Raw genomic sequence first — 26,341 nt, forward strand, 5'->3', positions numbered from 1 at the left:
TAGATTTATGCTTCATTAATCATTGAATTTTAGATTTCCATTAGAACACATTGCTCTTATTCCTCAGTGATGATACTTTGGGCAGAAAATACAACTTGCTATTTAAAGATATTTCTTTGTATCTGCTGCTAGTTCTTCCTTCCCCTGTGTGTGTTTGCCTGCACACCTATGTTGTAAATATACGTATGTCCAAACCCTCAAGACAGCACCGGGTTTTGCCCTTGTACTACCCCAAGGGCACAGTCAAGCCTAAGTGTGAGCTTGTAGGCCTTTCTTTCCTCATCCGCGTTTTGAGATTGAAGGAGAGCATGACTAATTGTTGGTTTTGAGCTACAGCACTGCCCACACTACCTGTTGTTTAATAGTTTCTGTTCAGTACCACTTGTTTGAGCGTTTTTTAAAATGTGTTTCTCAAAGTCACTTCTTGATTTCCTTTTCTCTGTCAACTGCTTGTACTTTCTCAGAGGAAGTGTTTGTCTTCGGCTCAGCTCTTAAAAGAGGATCAGTCTACACAATACAATAGAATATTGGGGAAGACCATTAGCATCCAAGTACAATCTTGAGCAGTCTCGAGCATAATTCTGCTTTAAGAAACAGAACAGAAAGAAGGCTTTTGCCTCTGGAAGACTGCTGTGTTGAGCTGGGTGCCTGTGCTGGAGGAGCATCCCCAATAAGCTGCACAGTGGAAAGGGGATGGTCAGCCTTTCTCCCCAGGAAACATTAGTTCTGAAAACTCTTAAGCCCATAGTTGTGGAAATAGAGGCTTTCTGGGCTATGCTACTTTGGATATCTCTGCATATTTTTGACATAACTGCTCAGGAGAACTTGCGTGAAATCAAAAATCTTGTATTTCCTACTTAGCCCAGATTTCTGCTGGCAGTCTCATAGCTGGAGTCCAGTCTTTTTCTGTTGTTGATCATTTCAGCACTTACAGTAAATAGTTGTCTTGTCATTTGATGCAGACAAGTCAGATTTAGCTGTAGTTTTACCCTTTCGATGATGCTTCATCATTACTTTCTTAGCTTTGAGGTAGGATTTGCAAGAAACTACTTGAGTTTTGTTCACTCAGCAGTTACCCTCAGTATCACTTGACAAATCCTTGCACCTGGAAAAGGCACAGTCTCATAATACAGAACTGTCCTAGTCTACGTTGCTGAGAGGACAAAGGGATTCACAATCTAGGCTCCCATATTAGTTTTTTAATATAAGAAAACATAAAGAGCCATCTTCCACAGTAGCATAGCTTTAAGAAGCTACCACAGGTTTTAAGCTTGATCTGCCAGGTTTCAGAACTGAGCTGTGTTGGAAGAAGATTGCCTTTTTCCTCAGCCCCTGGGAAAGCTAGGAAATAGTCCAGAATTCTTAGGTGCCTCATCTTTGTGATATCTTGTTGGTACGTTTGGAGGTATCTAGTTCTTCATGTCCATGATGCCATGATGGCAATAAGAATGTGATTGACTTTTCCTGGAGGGTGAGGATAATCTTTCAGATTTCACAATGCGTCAGTAGATTCTTTTGGGCCTTGAATGTGCTGGGATATCTACTGAGATGATAATCTCTGTATTGTTCGTTGTGAAGTTTTTCTGTCTGGAGTAGCTTCATCTTTGAAATAGGTTTAATTTAATCTGGCCAGATCTCTGTGGTGAACTCCAGTCTCTTCCAGTGCTGTTTGGAAACAATTTCATATCGTAACGTTACTGAGATACAGTTTTCATACCTGTTTCCATCCTTTCTTGTGTGCTGGCTCCGGAGAGAGTACAAAATTATTGTGCAATAAAACACTAAGAAAAACTGAAGCCTTGTCAAGGAAGTGTGTTGATGGTTTCTGAACAAAAGGGTTGTCCTTTCTGGAATCCTCTGAGACTGGAATTTCATTTTGGATGTCCTCCTTAAGAGAGCAACATCTCGTAGCTGGATTGGGGTTACACAAAAGCAGACCAGCCTGCAAACGGTCACTGTTCCATGGGGACCTAGTGGTAATGGCATCTTCCGAGCAGTCGTGTGCTGTGTTGCTTGCAAAAGCAAGAGGAAGTGGAGCTTACCCCAGAGTTGCTATTCCATGTCATTATGATAAGAAAGACTAACTGCTGGAATAATTCATTAAATTGAATCTAGCAACAGGTTATCGTGTTATCTTAGTAGAAGTTGAGACTGACCCAGCAACTTCTATTTGGAAATACATATTCAGATTGTGACAGATCTGCCTGGGTTTTTCCTGATTTCCTGATCCACCTGATTTCCTTTTGATTTTTCTTTTCAACAGGAAAACACGACATGTGAATATCCTGCTTTTTATGGGTTATTCAACAAAACCCCAGTTGGCTATTGTTACGCAATGGTGTGAGGGGTCCAGCTTATATCACCATCTACACATCATTGAGACCAAATTTGAAATGATCAAACTAATTGATATTGCACGACAGACTGCACAAGGCATGGAGTAAGTATCGTATCTGAGCATTGGGGCAATGTTTACTTACCCTCTTCACATCTGACACCAGCAAGTAATGCCAGCTATCTGCTTGCTTTGCCAAGCCCAGGGTCCTGCCTTGATGATCAGAGCATTTGGTAAAGTGTTTATTATTGTAAAACAGACTTCGCGTTCTTTTTTTGGAACATAGGAAAATACAAATTCTTGAGAAAATATGGTCTAGGATAGTAAAGACAATTACAGTGTAGTTAAACTTGCAATCTTTTAAGCAAAGATTTCTGTTCCAGGCTTTACGATCTTCAGTGCAGATATGTTTTACCTCCTACACAAAACTAGTTCGAAAAGAAACACACAGCAAATGAAAGGACAGAGTCCTGTGAGATAACACAAAGCACAGTCCTGTTAGCAAAAAGAATTGATTTTTCCCCCCTCCTTTTCTTAGGAGTATTGTAGCTCTCTAGATAATAGATTTCAGCATTTGAGAAAAACATACCTATTTTGTTCTAAGGACTGTAAATAATCCTTACTCCCATAGAGGGCAATTGACTTGAGTTAGAATTTACAAAACTAGCCCAAAGTTGTGTGTCAAAATCAGAACACTGATGTGAGATAGACAAATCACCCTCCAGCTGGAAACCCGCTATGATGATTGCAGTTCATTGTGCTGGTTTTCTACCAAGTATTCTATTACATTTTCAGTCAAGAGGTGGGGAGGTTTTTGCAGCAAGCAGTCTCAGCCTTCTGTTAGCCTGCTCATCTCCCTGGGCTCCCTCTGTAGGTACTGGGGATGCAGAAGCTGTTTTATGAGCATGATTCAAGGCAGAGATGTAAACTGGGACTTTTCCAGCAGGTTTGTGCCAATCTCATTGACTAAGCAAAGAGCCAAGGGAGGCTAGTTGCCTAATTTAGGCTACATCTATGCTGTGGAGCAAGTACTCTCCTCTCTGTTCCCTGCAATCTATTTATCCAGTCTGAAATTAGGGGATCCTTTTTCCAGTCCTATACTAAAAAGCCATCAGCATACTGGAGTACACATTTGAGACTGGGAAGCACTTTTAGCTCCCATAATTCAGAAACACCTTACATAAACCTGTGACTTAGCCTGCAAAGTGTCTTGACAGTCACCATTAAGGCTAGGAGGCAGAACCTTCAGCAGCGAATGGCATGTCAAAAACTACTGAAGTTCATTTATTTTTATTCAGAGTATTGAGTTAGTGAAAAGCAGAAGTGGTGCATAAATTTTATTTCGTTCTTAGTAGCATCAGGTTTGAGCTGGAAATCTAAGCTTTATTTTATTTTTGTTTTTTTCCTGTGACTGTTGCAGGAACTGTCATGGGTAACTGAAGTCTTGCCACCTTGATAAATATGTGCAGTTTGAATATCTACAGAATTTGTGTTTCAGTAATACAGTGAATTTGGAGTTGATTAGTGAAATATCATTTAACCCACCTAATCTATGATGTTCCTTTTTAGTTATTTGCACGCCAAGTCAATCATCCACAGAGACCTCAAGAGTAATAGTATCCTTTCCTAGAATTTATGATTGTGGAACATGACAGCTTTCCTGGCTTGTTTTTTTTTCTGCCAGAAGTGAACTTACTGATGTGAAAAGCAGTTAATGTGTGAACATTTGCTGAGCTGAAATTTCACTAAGAAGGGTTAATATCACCGGTAGCCAAGTAAGGAATACTTACTATCTCTATTGATGTGATTGCAGCAACATAGCAAGTTTTATTGTGATATCATTAAGATTTTGCGTCATTTGGTTTCTACATGTAATGAAAGATTGTGCCAGTTCACTCATTAAATATTTTCAGCTTTTCTTATACTTACTATTTCAAGAGAGTACTTGGCATTTCAAGAAAACCACCTGTGCCATGGTCTGTTCAACACTGGCCCAGTCATGATGTATGTAACCCTTAAGTACCATAATTCACCATGCTGACTGCTTAGAATGTGTATTACATGAAAATCTTCTCCAGTAGTAGTGGATGGTTAAAAATGTTAATGTTGCAAACTTGTGGCTGTTTACTCTTCTTGCAGGACAGGATCAGTACCTCTTTGTTTTTCCTTAACATTTCCCCCTTTAGATATTTTTCTTCATGAAGACCTCACAGTAAAAATAGGTGATTTTGGTCTAGCTACAGTGAAATCACGATGGAGTGGGTCCCATCAGTTTGAACAGTTGTCTGGATCTATTCTATGGATGGTAAGCAAGGGGGAAGTGGTGAGTTTGTTTCAATAAATCTTATTGCCTTCAGCCAAAGTTTCCAAGACTATCCCTCTAGCACACTGACATATACAAGCTGTCTTAAGCTGGAAAAGACAAGCAGTAATACGAATACTAAATGAATGCTTTTCAGTTCTTTAAGCATGTGTTTTCCAGTAGTCAGCAAAAAACTTTAGTGTTCTCATCCCTTATTATGAGGTTTAAACTGAAAACAAAATGATGGCTAAGGCAAAAAGGTAGGCTTAATCCAGGGTTGAGGAGAAAGTGAGAAAAGCCATGGAAAACATCCTGCAAAGGAGCAGAGGAGCTAGTTCAGCTAAAAGTGAGATGCTCTTCAAGTTTTAAGGATCCAAATGTGGTTACTCTCCAGAGGTTGTAACAAAAAGTATAGTTACAACCTCCTGTGCAACTCCACTTTCTCCTTTTCTCCCTGAAAAACCTGAAGGCTTTGTTAGTTGGCATTATTTTCAGTGTTGTTACAATTCTAGTTTCAAAACAGCTTCTTGGCCCAGACAAGGTCATTTTGTTCTGCCATAGAGGAATAAAGGGGTCACCAAGCTAAAACAAACCAACGGATTTTGAGATTCACATCAACATCCAGTCTATATTAGGACCCAGTAACATCTGAAGCCAAGAGTGGGCCTTGCAACTTGTTACATTCTGGACAAGTCCATGTTTTGTTCCTGGTCTGCAATGTGCAGCCCAGTGTGATGAAATAAAAAATAATTCTTTCCTTTTATGGTACAGGCACCAGAAGTTATTCGGATGCAAGATAAAAACCCGTATAGCTTTCAGTCGGATGTGTATGCGTTTGGGATTGTTCTTTATGAATTGATGACTGGACAGTTACCATACTCAAACATCAACAACAGGGACCAGGTAAGGGAAGGGACTGACTTCAGTCAGCTGTGGCCTGAAACAGACTGAGCCTTGCAAAGTGCACGCTCTGATGGTTTGTGTGTTTGATTTGTGTTTCTGATTCTCATGTTATGACGTGACATTTCTGCGATTCTTAGATCTGCCTCAGCCATGTAGTACCTATTTACGTCTCTTGAGGTATTTTTCTTTTTGCTTTTTACTTCAAGTATAGATTTTCAGCTTCTGAGCTGGTTGCCAGGATACTTATTAGGGAGAGAGCAGGTTCCTTAATAGTAATCTAGTTTAGATTAGTTCTGCAAAGGCAAAATGATCCTCCATATGTTCAATTATTTCTCTGTCTTTTTTTTTTTTTTTCCTTTTCCCTCTCCTCTCCTTGCATGGAACAGTAGTTCAGCAATAGGATTGACAAAATGGAACAGCAATCATCTTGCTGAATGTTTTATATTCATTTCAGTCTTGAAAAATGCATGTGCTGTCTAATTGAATTTCAGGATATTGGCATTTATCAAGAGTATATGACTTTCCAGAATGTGTGAATCCTGTAAGAAGATCACTTAATTGTGAACAAATATTCCTTAAGTCTAATGATACCACACACTTGTATTACATCTCCACAGAATAGGCACATTTGCGAAGGCATATCTGATTTGTTATTTCTCTGTCTAGTCTGAAAAAAGTATCTATGCGTCAAGATCTTTGGTGTAAACTATTCCATGTCTGGGCAGTGATATATTTATGTTGTTTCTGTGTCCACATCCCTTGTTTTTTCACTGTCAGTACTTGAGAATTGCAACCATAGCAACAGTTCATCTGTGAATGCCATTTTATAAGGCTGCTTCCATATCTGTCAGAATACTTAATCCCAACTCATCAGATTTAGTGACTCTATTATTATTATTATTATTTTGAATTGGTTTCGCCTTATGAAATAAGGGAACTATCCAAAGTCCTGGCCAGATGGACGTGGCCTTCTAAAAGCAGTATTAAGGCATTGTTTTGGTTTTACCTTTTGAGATTTGAAAGATGAAGCCAGTCATGTGGGTGCTTACGACCAAGTGCTGAAACAAATTTTAAATTACAAGTGAAGCCAACATATAAAATGTGATATAATGTCTTTGAGTTTTGTCACTCCCAGTCTATTGTCTGAAAAGCTGTAAATATTGTTCACTGTGTTGGTGCATTTACATCAGCTGCTATGAAGACAACCGAGATTCTTGGTGAACAAAGCATTGTGTTCTTGCTATACCTCAGAGTGTTTCTCTCATTTAACAGATTTTTCTAGACAGACTAGGTGTGTTCTTGTAGTGAAATTCTCTTTTCTCTGGTTGCAATAAAAGTTTAATCCCTGTATGTTTGTGAAGAGAGTATCAGAAACATAACCAATAATGAATTTTGAAAAATTTCAAGTTAAGTAGTGTAAATATTTGGAAAAGAGTAACTTTAGGTGATGGTAAGTCTCATTGCAGCAGAGGTAAAGGACGGGGTAGACAAGTCTTTACTACGAAATGCAACTCTGGCACATGGGGATTTATAAAGAAACCATATGGGAGTTTTATACTCCTCCTTGATGCCAACACAGATGCAACCGAATTGGAAAGTTTAAAAAGGACAAGGATTGTGTTAGTATAAATAACATGTATAGCTTGCTTGAGATGTGGGGGTTTTCTCTTGTTGGTTTTTTGTTTGTTTTTTTTTCCCAGTGTCAAGATATGAAATAGTTACATTTCATTAAATACAAGGTGTGATGCACCTGCTGGGTCTGTCTGAGTGTACAGAAGAAGCAGCGATTATCTGCTGCAGCATGAATGGATCCTTGATCAGCTGGTTTGAAAGGGCTTTTTAGTGTCAGAGCAACTGCAGTACTCAAACCACATTGCATCTGACCTTGTTTGATTTAAAAAAAAATAATAAATTAATATACCCAAGAGAACATTAACCGTATCTGTTTTGCTTTCCTGCTTTCTATTAGTTTACTTTGTCTTATGGTTAAGTTTTATCCTTAGGTGAAACGTAAACTTTCCATGGTAAAGGAATTACTGTAAAAATACAAAGCCTGTCTGTTTCGTCTTCCGCAGAGGAGAGGCAGTTTCTCTTTTGTGTTTTGGGGGTTTTTTTCTGGGGGGTGGGGAAGGCTGTCAGATGTCAAGAATAAGCTTTTGTGGTGGTGAAGTATATGACAGAATTTATTCTCAAAAGGTAAGGGGTTTAATATCTGAAGTTATAGAATCATAGGAACATTTAGTTTGGAAAAGACCTTTCAGATCATCAAGTCCAGCTGTTAACCCAGGACTGCCAAGTCCAGCACTAAACCCTGTCTGTAAGCACTGCATCTGCATGTCTCTTAAATACCTCCAGGGGTGGTGACTGCACCACCTCCCTGGGCAGCCTGTTCCAGTGCTTGACAGCCCTTTCAGTGAAGAAATTTTCCCTAATACCCGGTCTGAACCTCCCCTGGTGCAACTTGAGGCCGTAAGTCTGTGTGTTTCTTAAAATACCTTTCAGTATGAATTTGCTGTTGACTTTTAATATAAAACGCAATATTTATTTTTACAGAGTATTTATTTTCAGACGTTCTGTTCCTGCCACAGAGTTGCTTATTCTTGGTTTTGTAACAGTTTTTGACACCGAAGAACCGCTCCTTAGATGGTTATTGCTATAAATGGTAACCATTTACTAGTGTTCAAGCTGCACAGAAATATCTCTGAGGAGGAGGAGGAAAAATCTGATATTTTTTTTCTCTGTACTGAATAGGTTAGCAAGCATTAGTCTAAGAAACTTGGCAATTTCAATACCATATAATGTTTCCCGGTAGCAGAAAACTTGCTGCTGGGACTAAAATGGTCTAGCAAAATGTTAATCTTTTGTTACTTTTAGTTTTATGGAATCCTCATCTTCCCCTTTCATCTTTTTTCCTATTAAATAAAGATAATTTTTATGGTGGGACGAGGATACCTATCTCCAGACCTCAGCAAAGTACGGAGCAACTGTCCAAAAGCTATGAAGAGACTAATGGCAGAATGCTTAAAAAAGAAAAGAGATGAGAGACCCCTTTTTCCACAGGTGAGATATGTTCCTGTTCAGTTCTTAGTAGACTTTACAATTCAAATATTAAAAATAAAGATCAGTTATGAACTCACTGGCCAGTTCAAAATGTTTCTGATTAGTGCTATAGCATGACTTCATGAGAGTACTGTTTCAGCGCCTGGCTAGTGCTGTTTAATTAAAAATTGAAGGTTTTTTAAGTCTATTTTCAATTCAAAGCAGGTATTAAAATGACCTTTGTAGTTCAAAAAAAATCATGTGTTGGGGAACGTTTCAAACTGGGAGACAGTGAAATTTAATAATCGCAATTAGACACACAAACTTTAGAACTTGGTGTATGATCCAAATCTTTATACACCCTCCTTGCTCTCCCCCAGGCTTGACGAAGGGAAACTGATAGTTTTGTCACAACAACTTGATTTATCATGCCTGCTGAGGAAGGTTTGGGTTCTAAAAGCTTGGGGGTGACCTTTTTTTTTTGGTTTTGTTGTGAATGTAACCAAGCGTTTTCAAGGCGCTCCCCCTGCTGGCTCTGCGGTGGGCGGTGATAAGCGAACTGCTGCCAAAGCTGCCCATTTGCAGCGATGGTAGGTAGAGGTATAGGTACTAGTGCGTAAGCAAGGAGGCACATAAAAGGTAACTGTATGCATTATGCTTACAGAGGGAAATCGGTATGCCCTTTTAATCGGGAAAACGAGACAGTTTCTTCCCAAAATGTCCTTTTTAACTTTTTGAGGATGTGAACATCAGAGTGCAATGCAGTAATCTGTTTTTAAAAGTTTCTGTCTAAATATGTGCATAAATATTTTTCTGTGGTTAATTGATGGTTCTGCCTTTGATTTTGAGAATGTTACAACTTTGCAACAACAAACGTGATGGCTTATTTTCTACCTGTTTTAGATTCTTGCCTCCATTGAGCTTCTGGCCCGGTCATTGCCAAAAATTCACCGCAGTGCATCTGAGCCCTCATTAAACCGGGCTGGCTTCCAGACGGAGGATTTTAGTCTATATGCTTGTGCTTCTCCAAAAACGCCTATCCAAGCAGGGGGATACGGTGGGTTTCCAGTACACTGAAAAGAAATGTGAAAGGATGTGCCTGTGTGTCGTGTGCTGGTGTGTTCCTGTGAGTCCAACACACGTGTACGCTCTCAGTTCTTACTGGCTATGTCTTTAAGGTTTACTGAGGGAATGAAGACTCGCTTCCTAACACTGGGCTTTGAACGTCCCAAACATAAAGTCTGTGTTGGTAATGATTGTCATAGGAAAAGCTGGCACAAGAATTATAAGGTCACATAAGAGAAATGGGAAAGGTCACTTCAAAACAGGCAAAAAGAAAAAATCTTCTTAAGGTCATCGGGTGTCATTTTCATTTGCCTGTGTCATTTTTGCCTAGTTTAATGTTTGTAGTTAGTTACTCAGGATTGAATTTGATTTTAGTCTACTTAAAATATGGTGGGTGTTTTTTTATTTCAGTTGAAGTCATTATATTTGAGCAATAGGTTTTAGATTCCTCAGTTAGTAATGCTATTCATATGTGGGAAACAATTGGAAAAATAAACTTAGTTTCAAGGCTGAACACAGTCAAAACTTCTTGTGGTCAGCAGAAGTGAACAGATACAACACAGAATCCAAAGAAAGATCTTAGTGATGTGTGTCTCATTTTGAATACTGAAGTTTAAAATAGTGCTGTTTAGAGAACATGTCTTCCTGCAGAGGAGTGGTGGTATGGGTTTTGTTTGGGGTTTGGTTTTTTTTTACTTTCTATTTTTCCTTGAATACTCTGATCTGCTATAGTTTAGACCATCTCAAAATGTTATATTACATATGGAATTCTGAACCTGCTTTTGCTGAACTTCAAGAATATTACTGGTAACGGTGCCTGTATCCTTCAATTAGCATGGATTTAAAATTTAAAACCAACATTTTAAATCCCAAGCATAACCAAATGCTTTAAGGGAAAAAGGCTATTAACACCCATAATAGGAAAAGAGGATTTGAAAAAGCAGTTGTTTTCATGGAAATCAGTGTTACACCATGAATTCTGTTAGATGAAAGATTTTAATTACTTCAATATTGTTAGGAATACTCCTGAACATGCTTCTGTTCAGTGACGCATTGGTTTTGTACTTCACAAAAAATGCTGCTAGTTTGACTAAAAGTGAATCACTTGACTAGATATCTAGCTAAGAAAGCTAGACACCTTACCAAGATCCTGTCAGCTCACTTTTAAAGATTCTGTTTTTCTCAGGAGCATTCCTCTGGAACAGGTGAAACATAGTGGTTCAGGTTATATCAGTCTTTGATGTCAGATATAAAAACAACGTTATTATTGACTGTGTTCTTGCAGGTTTTTTTAAATTAGTTATGTGGTTTTGTTTGTTTTAAACTGCTAAGCTATTAATTTTCACAGATGCTTCTGTATCAGAAGCAAGCTATTGCTGCTCTTGTTAGGACTTCAATGGCCAGGAGTGTTCTTAATGGCTTCTGATTTACATGCTTACAGAGACGTTTGCATGTTGCTAGCAATAGGTTTTTGAAGTAGATCAGGAATTCAAGGGGTTTTTTTTCTGTTGTCTGGCATCTGAGCCTTTTGAAGCAGAAAGCGGAGTTAGAGAACTTGAAGAGATATAGGCAAGAGAAGATTTCTGCATTTTCTGCCCAGATTCTAGGGGTCTTTTTAGTGTCTGCTGTTGGAACAGTTTGGGAATTAACTTTTCTCATTTTGTTAGTCAAGAAAATTCAGCTGTTGAAATCTATCTCTATGGAAATAGTTATGGAGAATGGAAGTTGTTATTGTTCTAGAAAATCTGTTTCCCATCTTTCTGATAGCTTCACCTCATTTTGGCAGGCTTATCTGAAAATGAAAACAGGTTTTAATTTTTTTTCCTCTCTTACCAACTTTTTTTTAATTATTATTCTGGACAGTGAAGAGGAATGCTTCTTAAGCTTTGAGGTATGGTATCCAGTACAGGCTACAATGCCCCTGTCAGTAAGAGCAAGATGATGATGCTGGGTCTCCTGCAGAATCTAGATGTAACGTGGCATCCCACACACAAAAGGCTTATCCACCTGAGGAGTTACGGAGAGTGCAGAACCATCATCACTGCCCTGCCCAGGCTTACTCTTTTTCAGGAACTGCCAGATCAGTTCAAACAAGTTATTCCTTAGAATAGTGTTATCCTCCTTGTTAAGAGTGTTCTTCTGTGCTATAGGAACTGCAGTGATGGGGTGAAAAAATGCTGCCATCCTCAGACACAGCAGCCCTGTTTCCTGCTGGATGGTCAGTGTGTTAAACTTCTTCCTGTGTCACCTGTTTGTAAACATCAAGCACGGTTTGGGATCCATGGCCAGGATGTGATCTTAGCATCTCACTAAGCATTTTATGAAGCCTAAAAGAAGGCTGGATTTTGTGGATCATTAACCTCTGTCATAAAGGTATTTAGGGGTTTAACTTCTATAGTTTGTAATTGTGGCTTCAGTGAGATTTGGGAACGTATGTAGGATGAAGATGCCTAAATACACCTGTGGATTTGGGTCTGTTCTCAAAGATGCAGCTTGACTATATGGTTTAGAAACAGATGCCTGTTGGTCCTGAAAACAGGTCTGTAGGATTGCAGGCTTTTCTGCAGTGGTAGTTTATAAAACTATGTGAGATTCTTCTTTTTCCTTACTTCCCTGCATGTTTCAGTATAGAAACAAAATCTATCTCAGTACCTTTTAGAAGGACTAGATCCTCCTAAACACTGCTGTGTTCTTCCAAGGATACTAATGATCCACATCAGTGTATGTTCCAGATTTTTACTTAGCCGGTGGATGGTATCCATACTAAAAGCTCAGTGCAAGATCCAGCTGTGGTTTTGTCACATTTTTCTGTGTCTGTGAATGTAATCCAGGCAAAGTGTTGGAATTTGGATTTTCCTTCTGATAAGTCCATTACACTCTACTTCAGTAGACAAGGCTGGCATGGACCTGGAAGGGAACCATTCTTCTCCTTATGATTCTTCTGAGAAATGTGGCATCTAACCCAGGATAAGAAGTACAGTTAAGGTGTTGTGTATATGCCTTAGTAACCTCATGAATCCAGGTAACTTGGAAATTTGTGAGAGTAGAGATCGGTAACTGTCTTAAATCTTTCCAGCAATCAGGGGCAGTAGGTTCGCTCAGAACATGCCCCTATAATATATTATTTGGACACATCGTGAAAGAATTTGATCATCTTTTTAGTACAGATTTTTTGAAAGTATGTATTTAAAATAGTTTCCACTTGCTTTGCACGTGACGAGCATGAAAAGACTCTAGTAGCTAACTGGAAAGGGTTCTTTAAGAAGTGTACATTTTCAAATGCTGTCCATCCTTTGGAAAGGAATTTGTTACCAGTCAAAACAAGTATCTGAAGTTCTGCTTGGTAAAAAGCACATCAGCTGTCTGGCCCACAATTAATAAAAATGTATTGCTTTTTTTTCACGTAGCAAATTGCTAAGTATGTGGTTTCATAGCTTTATGGTAAGCTGACCTCATTTGGAGCATCCATGGCTCAGTGCCTTACCCTTGTACTGGCAGATGGTCTCCAATTTCACAAGTCCGTACGGCACAGTTGAGTGGATCCCCCCCACCATTAACGGAGCAGCTCTCCAAAAACTGGTTGGAAAACTTTCCTTGCCCACCAGCTTGAGCTAGCATTTGCTAGGTCAGCTGCTTGAGCCATCTTGCCTCAGGGCCAGATAGTGCCTGTGTGGCACAACAGGCAGGTCATTGCTCTGCAGCTCGGGTCAGGAGGGAGAGTGGGACTGCAGTAGTCCCAGTTTAGATTAGCATTGGCCATTACAGAACTATGTCCAAAGACTTAGCAGGGCAGAATCGGTATGATCCTCTTCCTGCAGGGCAGAGCATCGTGGGTGATGTTCCTGAAACAGTCTTCGTTTTGTGCATTTATTGCTCTCAGGCAAGACCTTCCTGTCCTGCTAGCAAACGGTGAATACACAGTTCAGGTTACTTCATTGATCTGTATACATCTAAGCCTCGTGAAGAGGTTGCCTGTGTTCTCTTTTCCTCTCCTGTAGGTGAGGTTTCTTTCAGAAGATGAAAGAACTAGGTACAGGTATTTTGCATCTTCAGAATAGAAAGGGGTGACCTAAAGCATTTTAGCTGCTGCTCAGGAAGTCCTGTTGACACGTAGCAGGATGGGAGATGCCTGTATGTGGATAGGGATAGCCACCTGCGTTCCTCATCGAGGGAAAGCTGTTACTGGTGACTGCATTTCATACATGCTCAACTGACGTAATCTCATTATTGGGTGAACATGTTACCTGTTTGGGTCACCTGTTGATTTGAGATCCGATTAGCACCTGAATTTTGAAAGGGAAGATTTAGCATAAGCTTGTCAAAGAAAATGTCTTCGCTAAGGTTTTATTTAAATGGCAGAAAAGTCTGAAAATCACCTTTTTACAGCTACTATTCTATCTGAAATGCTTCTTGACTTCTGATCCTGTTTTTCCATTGCCTTTTCCCAATTAATGGTTCATCTTTTATCTTCTGAAATCCCTGTACAACTATTAAAAGCTGAATTATTACCAGAAATGGGCAGAAGGACAAGATGAGTAATGAAAGAACCATGTCTTGTTTATAAATTGATCTTTAATCAGCAGTTTAGGAAGGCAGACTGAAAAATAAATTAAGCAGAGCATGTTTTGAAAGTGCAGCTAAGCATGAATGTCATTCTTAAAAATTAGCCTCACAGGCAATACTTGCTTACGTTTTTTGTCTTTCTCTTAAAAGAAAAATATTTTTTAAAAAAGGCATGTTTCTAGAAGATACTGTGAAGAGAGTTGGGAGATCAGTGAAAGTCAGAGAGAAGCAAGAAAAATTATAAGATAAAGTATTTTGGAGCAAGGGTGTTATCTGTTGGTAGAACTAGTAAACCAGACAATTAGATCCATCATGAAATTTTTACTCTTTTGTTGTTACAACTTAAACCTACCACCACAGTCTATCAAGACACACAGAGCTTGAGGAATGTCACAGCCCCCTGTGCCAGCCACCCTTACTTTTAGACCTTGGGTGTACTTCCTTCTCATTTCCTATGATGCATAGAGACCTCTGCTCTCTCCCTCCTTTCAAGTGCCCTTAGATCAGCCGTATCAGCTGTTCCTACCAGGCAGGTCCTGTAGATGCCTTTTCTTCCCCCTCTTCATGCAGACTGTTGATCATTCTTCTTGGTTCTCTTCTTCATAGAGCAAGACATTCCATGGAATTAATGCTGTCGGCCTAAAATTCTGTTTGCAGGGTTGTTTCTCATTTGTTTCCAATATTTGGAATAGGAATCTTAAGAAAAACAAAAGCCAACAAAACACTCACTCTTGAAAGGATGGAAGGACACCAAGATAGCAGAGCAGTTGTTTGGATGTAATGGCATTCAGCACACCTCTGTTGAACAGAACAAAGGGTCTCTTATGCCTGCTTATCAGTCCTTCATTATTAGGAGAGCTCTGAGGGGTGCTGTCAAGAAAGGGGCATAAACTAACCCAAAATTCATGTGAAACCCAACACAGGGAAGTTATATGTACGTTTCTTTTTTTCCTCTTTCTCCTGAGTCGTTTTGGTCAAGGATAGTTGGACACCCCTCCCTAAAAATCCTATAGAATACAACTTCTTTGTGGATGGCAGGGATATTTTTTGGCTGAAGTATAAAGTTAAAAGAATGAATATCTTAGATTCAGCTTCTATTTGGTGTTCTGGCAAACTTCGTAAGACTTTGGACAGCTGTTTTACTCTATACCATAGTTTCATCATCTCTGAAATGGGACTACCAGTCCATCTCATGGCATGCTGACACTAAATAAGCTATGTAGAATTTCAGGAGATCGTTGCATGTGAAAGCAATGCATAGAATTATTGGTTATTTCATAATTGTGAAGGAAGCATGGGGTTGCTTTATTTGTTGTGCTCCCTATTAGCAAGGCCTGATTTCTGCTCTGGGAGTGAATAGACAATCTCACCATTCTTATTTTTCCACAGTAGGTTGTTATGTTGGTCTCTAAACCAGATCCTGGCAGGGTTTTTTAGTACTGATTTAATATTCAGGCACTTTACTGTATATAGTCTTCAACGGTTAACGGGTGTGTCAAATAGTTCTTTGTTATTAAACCAGTTTTACACCAGAATAGAAATCAGATTGCAGTCTGACGCATTTATTACACTTGTGCTTTTCAGGAGGATATATGTGCAATAAGGAGTTTAAAGTGAAATTAAACTGATACATTTTATTTTCAAATGCATGATGAATTAGACTTTGCTTGAACTTTTCAGACCTTTGTCTTGGGAAGAATGGGTACAGCTTGCTTGCAAGAAATTCTTTTTCAGTAAAAAAATATGCTGGGTCTGTATTCAGTGATCTCTCACTGTGTATTCTTTTATGCTTTAATTTTAACAGTTTGCATTTTTTAACATCTTTTACATTCAACCTAATGTTCAGCTAGTCTGGAGAAAATCTCTGACCATTTAGTGACTGAAATTACCTTTTTAAACCAAGCTCTTGTCCTCCCTCTACAGGAGAATTTGCAGCGTTCAAGTAGCCACAGCACCATGGCAGCACCCACTCTGTTATTTAAGTCTTGTGTTCCTACAGTTTCTTAACATCAAAACTCTATTCTGCTCTGCAAAACCTAAAGTAATTTAGAAAAAGATACCCATAAGCTTAAAAGTGGAGCAGAATGGAACTGCCAGTCCAACACAATGGGAAAAAGTATCTTTTTTGGGAACCAGAATCCTCTGCTGCCAGTGTTTCTCCTTCAACACAAACAACCACGTGCATTCGGAGACCCGCAGTGGCTGCCTGTGCCGTTGGCATCATTCCCAGGAGAGAGGAGAGGGCCCTCGTGGTTTGACTGTGGTGCTCGGGCATAAGGGGATGGAACTGCTGCTGCAACTTAAGAGACTTGCTTTGGATGGTCTGCCGGTCGGCTTTCTCCCTCTAACAACGTACCATCAGAGGCTGAAAATCTGATGAGTGCTAATATGAAAGAATCATGCTCCGTTCTGATCTTTTTTTTTTCCTGGTGTACTCACTGATTTATGGACAATGCAGTATCCCCTTTTCACTGTATTACAATGTCAAACACCTAAATCTGTCTATATTATTGGGGTTTATGCCAGTAAAATTAAAAGTGTGGGGTCATGGGAGCTGTAGAAGATGTTACTCTAAAGGCAAAGAGGTTAATCTGAAGGAAAAGGGGATGCTGCTGCACCTTTTTTCAGATTTTCTTTATTACTACTTCAAAAAACAAACCACCACCAACCTTAACCTTTTTCCTTTTCCAGTATTTTCTTGGTGTGTGCATATAAAACATCTTTAGAAGGATTAGGTAGATCCCTCTTTTGTTGGTCCAGCAACAAACTGAAGTTGAAAAAAAAAAAAAAAAAAAGTAGCAAGATTGTCCTCTTTTATTTTTTTCTTTTGTATCATACGATACAATGTATTTATCAAAGATGCTACCACAGCATCTGAAGTCTGTAGAAGAATCGCTGATACAGACTGTGAATCGTGTATGTACCTACTTTAAAAGTTTTATTTTAAATGAGGGTGCAGGTTAATGCCAGGTACCTTACCAATATGTAATGTTTTCATAAATGGGGAAAAAAGTTCTCAGGTTGAATTGAATACAAATACAAAACCCCCTAGAATTAGACATTCCGAAAATTATGTTTTGGTACTTTCAAGAGGTTTTTTTAAAGGATTTTTATCCTGCTAATTAAACGTCCTCTGATAAGTGTGTGTGTAAATGTGGAGCATCTTGTCCTAATGGCAAGTTGTTAGATCAAAACAAAACGGTACTTGCTGGATCCACGCTGACTACTTCTCCTCTCGTTGCTTTCGTCCCTGTCATCTCTTCCCTTCCATTTGTCTTTCTCTTTTGTACACTTTGCAAACTAGGATGAAGGTGGCGGTATCTCCATTAGAATGCTTTGTTTTCCTGTCCTCCAATCCTGGTTTTCAAATGGTTGGTAGCTTTTTGACAAGTTACCCAGTCAGGGAAAAAACAACTCAAAGTTCTGCACATCGTTTACCTCTAGTAGAGTATCTTGTGATGTGATCTGTTTGCAGAGTTCTCTGGTATGTGGTATTACATGTAAATTATTTGTACAGAGGCAAGTCAGACCACATTAGAAAGAGATTCAAGCTCAGAAGTTTTCAGAATTTGATTCCTGTCTGCCCTGTACCACTCCAGGTGAGGCAGGAGAAATTGCCCCCCTCTAGCAGGGAGGTTCTTGCTGGGGGCAGGTGGGGGGGTGTTACAAAAAATCATAGCAAATAAATGAAGGAGTTAAATGTGTGTGAATGTGGTGTCTGTGCTAAACATGGATGTATTGGGTGAGGATACTGTCCTTCCCTCCCTAGGAGAATCGGACTGTTCCTGTCTGTGGAAGGTTGTTCCCAGGTGAAGGGAGAAATGCACATTGGTAGTGGAACGTGCTTTTAAAACCCTGGAGTTCTGCGGTGTTGCTGGTAGTCTGTTTTGTTTGTCAGTAAATATTTACTGGGGTTATAGGGACCGGACTAATCTGAAGTGGGAATTATAACTGAAATACTGTGTATTCCATATTAATTCCACAAACATTAGCAAGACAGCAATAGCGAATGACTTAATAGTCACTACAAAAATGAAGTGATTCATGTTGGTACATGAATAGAATTGATTTTGTGTACAGGATGCGTTTAAAAACAAAACAAAAAAAGAAAGCACAATTATTTTTTTTCTTGTCTGCTGTGGGTCTTCAGATGCTGTAAGGTTTTTTTCCTTATTGACATTGGCAGGAATTTAAATAGTAGCAATAGCCACTTTCCAGTGTGGAGAAGCTGATGAACGAGCGGTGGTGTGCAGACCAGTGAAATCCAGTGCTCCCTGGTGACCATCTGTGGCCAATACCACAGTACCCAGGAGGTGGAAGGAGCCTGGGGCCACTGGGGTCAGCAGGCAGGTGAGAGCATTTACAGATACAGGTTCCCAGAGGGTGAAGTAGTCACTGCTCATTCTCCTTTCACCCCACGCATTGCTCCAGCCCCTGTATGAGGTGTGGCCTCATTTGTACGTATTGGGCATACTGGAAATTAGTGTTCTCTCAAAAGAAACTGTTACTGGAGCAAGTATGTACAGGTGGTTCATTTGTTTCACAGAGCTTGTTAAAAGCCCTAGTTTCCTTCCACAGGGTTATGCTGGCAGAAGGTTATCTGCTAAAATATAACTGATTGGAATTTCATTCTGTCTTTGCTTAAAATGAACTTATTTTTGTGAAGATTCATTACCCATTAGTCTACAATATGCTTCTTGAGCCCATAGGAAAAGCACAAGGAAAATTGCTATCCTTGTCCATGCAAAGCACTTTATAAGTAACACATGATCTCTGGGTTGTTGTTTTTTGGGTTTGTTTTTTTTGTATTGGGGTTGGTTTGTTTGTAGTTTTGTTTTTCTGTTTTGTGGGTTTTTTTTTTTCCCTGAGGAATGTGCAAGTTGTTTGGCTGCTGTTTAGAGAAGTCCTTTCAGGATGCATTTCTACTGGTTTTCATGTACGTTTGTTTCCCTCCAGCTAGCTGTAGTAATGTGTGTTTGTCTGTAAGAGGTCCCACGTAATACTCATGGCAAAACTTGGAAGAAATTTGCTTTGTAAATAATTAGGATTATTTTTTAATTTTTTTAAAAATCTTTTCCTTCAGGAGTTTTTCTGGATGTCTTGCATGCCATCAGAACCAGTCCTAAAGGTTCCCTGTAGCTGTTTAGTGAATGGGGAGATAAGAGTAGGCAAGAACTGAGTGCCCTGTGTAGCAGTGCGATGAAGGAGGTAAACTGAAATGACCAGTTCATGTCCGTAACACCAGATTTCTAAAGCGTCTCTGTGGTGTCCCAACCACAAGCACATACCATACTATGGAAATATTAGTATGTATTTTTGTGTGTGCATGTTGGGGCAAGCACCTAGACAGCCATACTGCTTTTGGCTCTACAGTGTCTAGTATCTAATAATTACTTGCAAAAATACCAGTATCCAATCCCAGCTATTCATGTCTGTATGAACCACATGTACACCTTCCCCTCTGCCTTTCATTTTCCATCCAGTTAGAGCCCTGTTCCCCTTGTTACATCTTCCCTGTCAGTCTGTGATTGTTTCCTGCAGCGTATTTGCTGGAACTGGAACGTTGTAGTGGAGCTTAAACCAAATACTACGAGTATAGAGGCCTGGTTATTTTGAAAGTAATTTATGTGTGAATTAAGTCCTACATGGCCCCAGATACAATTACCCAGTCATTTCTTTTTTGTGAAACTCATGCAGGTCATTAAATGAATCCACTTCTGCTTTTTATGCTTACCTAAAATCATTTTTTCTTGCACTTGAGTGGTCTAGTAGCTGATGATGCACACTGATTGAGGCCAAATACAGCCATCTTATCATAGCCACTCAACATCGCTTAGATTAGTATGTGATCATTAGAGGCAGAATTTGGCTTTTGTGACATAAAATCAGTGAAATGGTGACTGTTGATAAATACCACATCTGTCCGCAAATGCCCAAATCAGGAGGAAAAAAAAGACATCGAAGATCATGCGTAGGTAGGTTTGCTTCTGTGTTTGCCTGGTCGTATAAATGCATCCAGCATTGTACAGAACATTTGGGGAAGCCAGATCCTCAGAAACCTCGCGAACAAGTTCAAGTGGAAGTTTTGATGGCTGGAGGGGCTAAATTTAGGGAAGAAGCATGTAGACATTTCACAGTTTTGCAGCCTATAGATTTCACTCCCTTCTTGACTGTGAGTGCAGCATGTGTAGCACAAACTATTCATAGTACTGTAGACAACGTGTCTTCTGTCTGTTGAAAAAAGTATCACCAGTAGCACAATTTGACAGGCAAAGCTTCTAGGTACAGTCAAGTTCAGTTAAAAAGCAGGTGCATGAGTGGACTGTTAATGGCATCACTTTGAAGGTGCTGGATTTTTCTGTTTTTTCTGTTACGCATTTTACATAGAAGTTTATGAAACAAATTATCTGTTTACTGTAGCCTTGTTAATATGCATTTGCACTTCATTTTTGTTTTGGCATGCATTTTAAGTATCTTTCTCCATTGCTTCATTTATGTCTTACCTAGTCAATAAAATTACCGGAAGAGCAGAGCAGAGTAAAGCTGTTAGGACTGTTTCTTAGCATTTTAAGTATCATGAATGCTAACACAGAAGTTACTAAGTCAGCACCATGACAGCAGCATATAACTACGAAACTCTGGAAGGAGGAAACTTCAAAAAATGCAGAATTAGAGTATACTGAGAACAAATTATGATGAAAACTAGCATTATCTCTTTTCTTTAGAAAAGCGAGCTACCAAGACACTGTTAAATGGTTTACATAGGGATCCCCCAAAACAATTTTTGCAGTTTGCCAAATGATCATGTGCCTTCACAACCTTAAGAAGTACAACAGAATGTAAACCAGGTGCTTTGTAACTAGAACAGTGGCTTTGGTTTACTTCTGATGCAGTAGTTTTGTATATAGCTATTACTGTAGATAGGTAGTTTTGGAGCTGATAAACTTCTGTAAAGGAGCAAGGAGGGCAGAGAGCATTTCCCAAAATACCTGTTAACCATTTCAAAGCTAGGAATTGAAGGATACCTAATTAAGTTACAGTAAACCTGCTGCTTGAAATCTGCTCTATCAAAAGTTAAATGAGGTTAATTTACTTTAAAAATAAATAATCTCTCCTCCCCCTTGCGAGACACAAAGATCTTGTTAAAGAAAGGTAATGGAAAGTTCCGAAGAGGCCCAAAGTTACACTGTCACAGCATCTTGGAATGAGATGGTAGATGAAAAACAACAGCTAGATGAGGAGAAATTGATGGCGAGTACTCATGTAATGAAAGTCCATATATACCAGACCATACAATTAATTCCCTGGCCCAGAAACCGCAATTGATTTTGTTTTCTGGAATATCAGCAGGTTTCCTCAGTTCTTCCTCGGGCCTCTTGCAGCTGTAATTCAGTGATTGCATACTGTATTGCACATCAGCTGTGGGAGATGGTAGGTGTCTTGTCAGCTGAGGGACAACCAGTCTGTTTGAATTTGTTCAGATTTCAAACCGGTTACACAGACTTCTGGCAGTACCTATGTACCAGTGTCATATTTAATCTACTTGTCCATAAAGGACAAAATAATGGGTTTTGATATTAGTGCTTTTTCAGATCTTTTCCTTTTCTTCTTTGGGGCAAGACTTTGGACATAATTGTAAATCATAAAGTTATGTCTAAATGCACAATTCATATGAAATATCAGACCAATTTTAAGTTGGTTTTGTTCCTTTTAGAAAGTAAAGTGTAAAAACGTTTTACGAATGTTCCAGGAACTATCTGGAATCCTTCTACCTACCCCAAATTCTGCACTAAAAGTACATGTGAGAAGATAGTATTTTCTCCTTTTTTTTTTTTTTTAAATGACAAGGAAACTGTTTCCCTAAGAGAAGGGAGCTGATGGGAGGGTTTAGAAACTTCTAAACTACCTAGGTATTTGCTTCATAGCATCACAGCAGCAGCGTGTTCAGCTCATCCAGCTCCTTAAGAGCCAACAGCGGCCTGTCAGGTCATTTTGTCTAGTTTGTCACCTTTGCAGCAGCTCTACTTTAGAATAAGCCTTGTGTGACATTTACTTTTGAGCAAGTAAACCACAAAAAATAACTGTTTTCTTTTTTGTTCAGGTTGGGAAAATGGTTGGGTTTTGTTTTGATAAATGTCATTCTGTGTTGCATTTCTGTATTCACCCTAGTTGAAAAGAAAGTCTGTCTGTGTGTTTGGGAGTTCAGTGGAATGTTAGGAGAAGAAATGAATCGCACCATCTGGGCGTGGATGTTGGGTCTAGGGGGCAAAATGGACCAAACTTGGGTGTTGGGTTATTTGGGATCAGTGGGGGTTCTGAGGGCATAATTTAAATTAACTCTGTCTAAAATCAAATGTAAGTGCAATAAATGTGCTTTTTTATTCAAAGCTGTGAACCTTTAGGGGAAAAAAAAAAAAAACAACAAAAAAAATGCACATCATTCCTTCATGAGCCTTGTGTCCTACCTGCCTCCCCTTCTTGCCCTGCCCTCCCCCCCACTTCTCCTCAACTGACAGAAACCTGACAGCGGCCAATTTGCATGTGTTGGCAACCCAAATTAATGTTGCTTTTCTTCTGATCTCATTTGTTGGGACTGGGGAAAGTCCTGCCCGCTACTTCTTGCCACCCTTGAAAACCCTTTGGGATCCAGTGCTGACCTGTGCCACTAGAGCAGGGTCTGTTTGGGACCGGCTGCAAGTGCAGTGTCCCTCCTGGCCCTTTGACCGGCAGTTCTAACTTCATTTCAGGTGTGGTGCTGGTCCCCAGGGCTGGGCAGGTGACTTTATTCTTCAGCAATTGCAAAAGTAATCAGTCATCAGCTGTCTGATTGGATCCCTTTGCCCCTTTGTCAAAACACACATGCAGGCTGGCCGCTGTTGCCTTCTGCGACTGCCTTGTTTTGAAGGAGCAGGTTTATGTGTTTGTAATCTGTCGTGCATGACTTGCACTGTCTGTCTTACTTGAGCACAGGCTGCTTTTCCTAGATTAGGAAAGGTGCACTGGTTTCTTGGGGGGGGTTCCACAAGAGGCACAAGGCATACGTTTCATTGAAAAGCGATGGAAGGTGTAGCACTCAGTACTTGGACCCTATGGGGGAGTGAGAGAGGACTGGCTTGTTTAAAGTTTATAGATGCACACATCTATATCCTTTAAACTTTATTATTTTTATATATAGTCAAGACAATGGCATTACCTCATAGTACAGAGGCTTGTTTATGAGAAGCAAAGTATCTAGTAAGGAGAAGAAAGGGAAATTTATATACAGATTTGATTTCTTTTGTTTGTTCCTTAGTGCAATGAAATGTATGTCCCACCAATTTAAACTCTGTGCTAACACATTCCTTTTCAGCTGTGTATTTTTTTTGACCACCAGAGGTTTGCAAGGGGCTTATGACTGCAAAGTAGAAGGTTCAGTCTGCTTACTTAAAAAAAAAAAAAACAACCAATTGGGTTAGTAAGTTTCCATAGCTGCTTTTTAAAATCTGCAATGGAGTAATTGTTTTGAAACTTGTATTTATTTTTTCAGTTAGTAAGAAAATGTTTATTTTCAGTTTCCTGTTACATAGGTCATGGCAACTCCCCTTCTTTCCTTCTCAAGTTTCCCTTGTAATTGCCAATACAACTTTTCTTGTTTGTTCCTTCCCCCTTTACTTTTGTTCTCCCTTCATTTGTACTTTGGAGTTTTTCTCATGTAAATTTGTACAATGGGAAATATTGTCCAGTTTGGTTAGAGAGCATGGAGACTTAAAACATACTAAATTTGATAGCTGAATTCAGATTGAAGAAAACTATTTCTGTGTAAAGTTATTTAAAGAACTCTGTATTATAAAAAAGGCAAAAAGTTCTATGTACTTGATGTGAATACGAGAATACTGCTATAATAAAGATTGACTGCATGGAAAGGTCTGAAGGATATTGTTTATCACTTAATTCACAACTCCTCTCCAGGAAGTTCCAGAGGTGGTTCAGGGGTGTGAAAAAATGTACTTTGTTGTTGCTTTAGAATACAACTCTGTGAAGGAAAAAAGGGGGCAGGGGGGAGAGCCCCAAAACCAACCAACCCCAGAATGCCTAGAGTAACTGATCTTCCTTACGCTGGACTGCTACCTCCTGAGCTGCTGTGCATAGCACTGAGGCACTTTTACCTTTGCAGAGGGTTTTGATTCGCAAGGATTATTCTGAGCTTTGGTAATACCCAAGGGCAATTCCCCCTGGGAAAAGCTGGTCTTGAGTTCTCTTCAGGGTAACTTCCCCTCCTTCTATGACAGCTGTTACATGGGCTGGTTTCTGGTGACAAGATCTCAGTGAAATGTCTTGTAAGTGAGCTTCTCTGTGTTTCTAACATGGACAAGTTTTATTTCCCCCCACCATTTTAATGGCTATTTGGCAGAGCTTTGACAGGATTCTTCCATGAATCCACAGTAGGTAAGCTTTAAATAACTGAACATGGACAGATCACCTTATTTCTTCGGGGGCAGCACCTTATGTATTGCGAAAACATTACAGAAGCTTATGTGGATTCAAGTACCCCACCTCTAAAGCAGTAATGTTCATTCTCCAGAAATCCTACAGCACTCAAAATACAACTTAGAGTTTGTTTACAGTTAACGTTTATTGAAATTAGGACTGAGGAGCTAAAGCTTTGGTTCCAGGGGCCTGCAAGTAGCAGAAAGAATCCTGAGAATGTTTTCACCTATTCTTTTTCCCCCACCACTGCTAAGAGCAGGGGCAGGACCTCCCTGACACAGCGCCCATGCTGCCCTCAGCAGTGGTTGAAGCTGTTCGTTTTAGAGCCATAATGTGAACACAGCAGCTTAAGAGACAGGGTAATGAAACAGAAACCAGCAAAAGCCTCAATTCTTTAAGGGGACAACGGCACAGGTCTCTCGGACACAGAGGGAATGTGTCCTCACGGTTAGCTAATGCTGGGTCTACAGCACAGCAAAGAAAGTAGTTTCGAACTGGCAGCAGTTAAGCTACAACTCACCAAAAAGTAGTTACACTGCAGGCTCATACTCCCAAAACTAGACTACCTGGACTCCAGCACTCTGCTACCCAAGAGCAGGTGAAGGCAGTAACAGCACAAACACCTGCGTTCTGTACAGCAGAGAACTGGGCCATTTACCTTTGGAAGTGCAGAAGTAATTGCTGGAAGACGGGCACTTCTGGCAGTACCGCGTGAGGGCGGCCAGCGAGCAGGGCCAGGCACGATGCCCCGGCCCTGCATCCCAGCCGGGGCCTTCGGAGCCAAGTTAAAACACGACCCGGACCGCGTGCGGACTGGTGACTGTTTATTGCCGTGTAACGCAAAGCCCGGCCTGGCCGCGCTCCCGGGGGCCGGGGCCTGCGCCGGGAGGGGCGGCAGAGCCGTTCCGCTGTGCCGCCGGCAGCGCCCGCACCCGCAGGCGCCTATTCCGCGTCGTCCGGGGGGATCCCCAGCTCCTCGTCCGTCCAGGCCGAAGGGTCGGGGTAGGGGAAGTGGCCCTGGGAGAGAGGCACGGTCACAGCCCGGCCGCGGCCCCGGCCCTGCCCCCCCGCCCGCCGCCTGCCGGCCTCACCAGCACCATGTCCGAGCTGTGCCAGAAGTGCCACAGGATCCAGAACCACATGAAGCCGCTGAGGACCTCGCCCCGGATCACCTGCGCCCGCGTCAGCTCCGGGAACTGCCGGTACCGCGGCTGGATGTGCACCTCGCCGCCCGCGCTGCAACGAACGCGCCGCCGCCGTGTCACTCCCGGCCCCCGGCCCGCCCCTCGCCCGCCCCTGCCCCTCGCCCGCCCCACTCACTGCCGCAGCCCGGTCGCGCCGCTCCCGGTCCGCAGCAGCCGCCCCGCCGACCGCCCCAGCGACGCCAGCATGACGGCCGCCCTGCCGCCCCCCCGCTCCCGCAAAGTCACCCCTGCCGCCTCCCAACAACAGCCGCGGCGATTGGCCCGCCCCGGCGCCTACCAACTCCGGGCTGCGGAGGGGCGAAGGGGCCGCAGGAGGGAGCGCCCCTCTGTGGCTGCGAGGGCAGCCCTGCCCCCCGCCTCCCCCGGCACTTGGGAGCGGCGGGACCGCACCAATGCCCCGGCGGGGAGCTCCTCGTGAGCCTCAAAAGTTGGCGTCACCCGCGGAGGGCGCACAGGAGGGAG

General features: G+C 41.0%; 2 protein-coding genes across 4 annotated transcripts in view; one reads left to right on the forward strand and one right to left on the reverse strand.

Moving 5' to 3' along the window:
• The window catches only part of BRAF (B-Raf proto-oncogene, serine/threonine kinase), a 92,533-nt gene extending 68,420 nt beyond the window's left edge, over positions 1 to 24,113 (forward strand). For 2 of the 3 annotated variants that reach the window (XM_080390864.1, XM_080390865.1), the window contains 7 exons: positions 2,264 to 2,440; positions 3,905 to 3,951; positions 4,522 to 4,640; positions 5,409 to 5,540; positions 8,466 to 8,600; positions 9,483 to 9,636; positions 16,131 to 24,113. In XM_080390864.1, coding sequence (XP_080246990.1) covers positions 2,264 to 2,440; positions 3,905 to 3,951; positions 4,522 to 4,640; positions 5,409 to 5,540; positions 8,466 to 8,600; positions 9,483 to 9,636; positions 16,131 to 16,153 — 787 coding nt within the window. In that variant the 3' untranslated portion in view covers positions 16,154 to 24,113. Of the gene's footprint in view, positions 1 to 2,263; positions 2,441 to 3,904; positions 3,952 to 4,521; positions 4,641 to 5,408; positions 5,541 to 8,465; positions 8,601 to 9,482 lie in introns of all 3 variants that reach the window. The other variant, XM_080390866.1, reaches the window with a different exon arrangement.
• On the reverse strand, positions 22,023 to 26,153 carry NDUFB2 (NADH:ubiquinone oxidoreductase subunit B2). The gene is made up of 3 exons (XM_080390895.1): positions 25,995 to 26,153; positions 25,766 to 25,910; positions 22,023 to 25,691 (listed from the first exon to the last, which is right to left on the reverse strand). Exons 1-3 carry the CDS (start codon positions 26,063 to 26,065, stop codon positions 25,617 to 25,619), a joined length of 291 nt encoding a protein of 96 aa, XP_080247021.1. The 5' UTR covers positions 26,066 to 26,153; the 3' UTR covers positions 22,023 to 25,616.
• Positions 26,154 to 26,341: the final 188 nt, after the last annotated feature.

This window comes from Falco punctatus, assembly GCF_963210335.1.
Source record: "Falco punctatus genome assembly, chromosome: 6".
Taxonomy (NCBI): Eukaryota; Metazoa; Chordata; class Aves; order Falconiformes; family Falconidae; genus Falco; species Falco punctatus.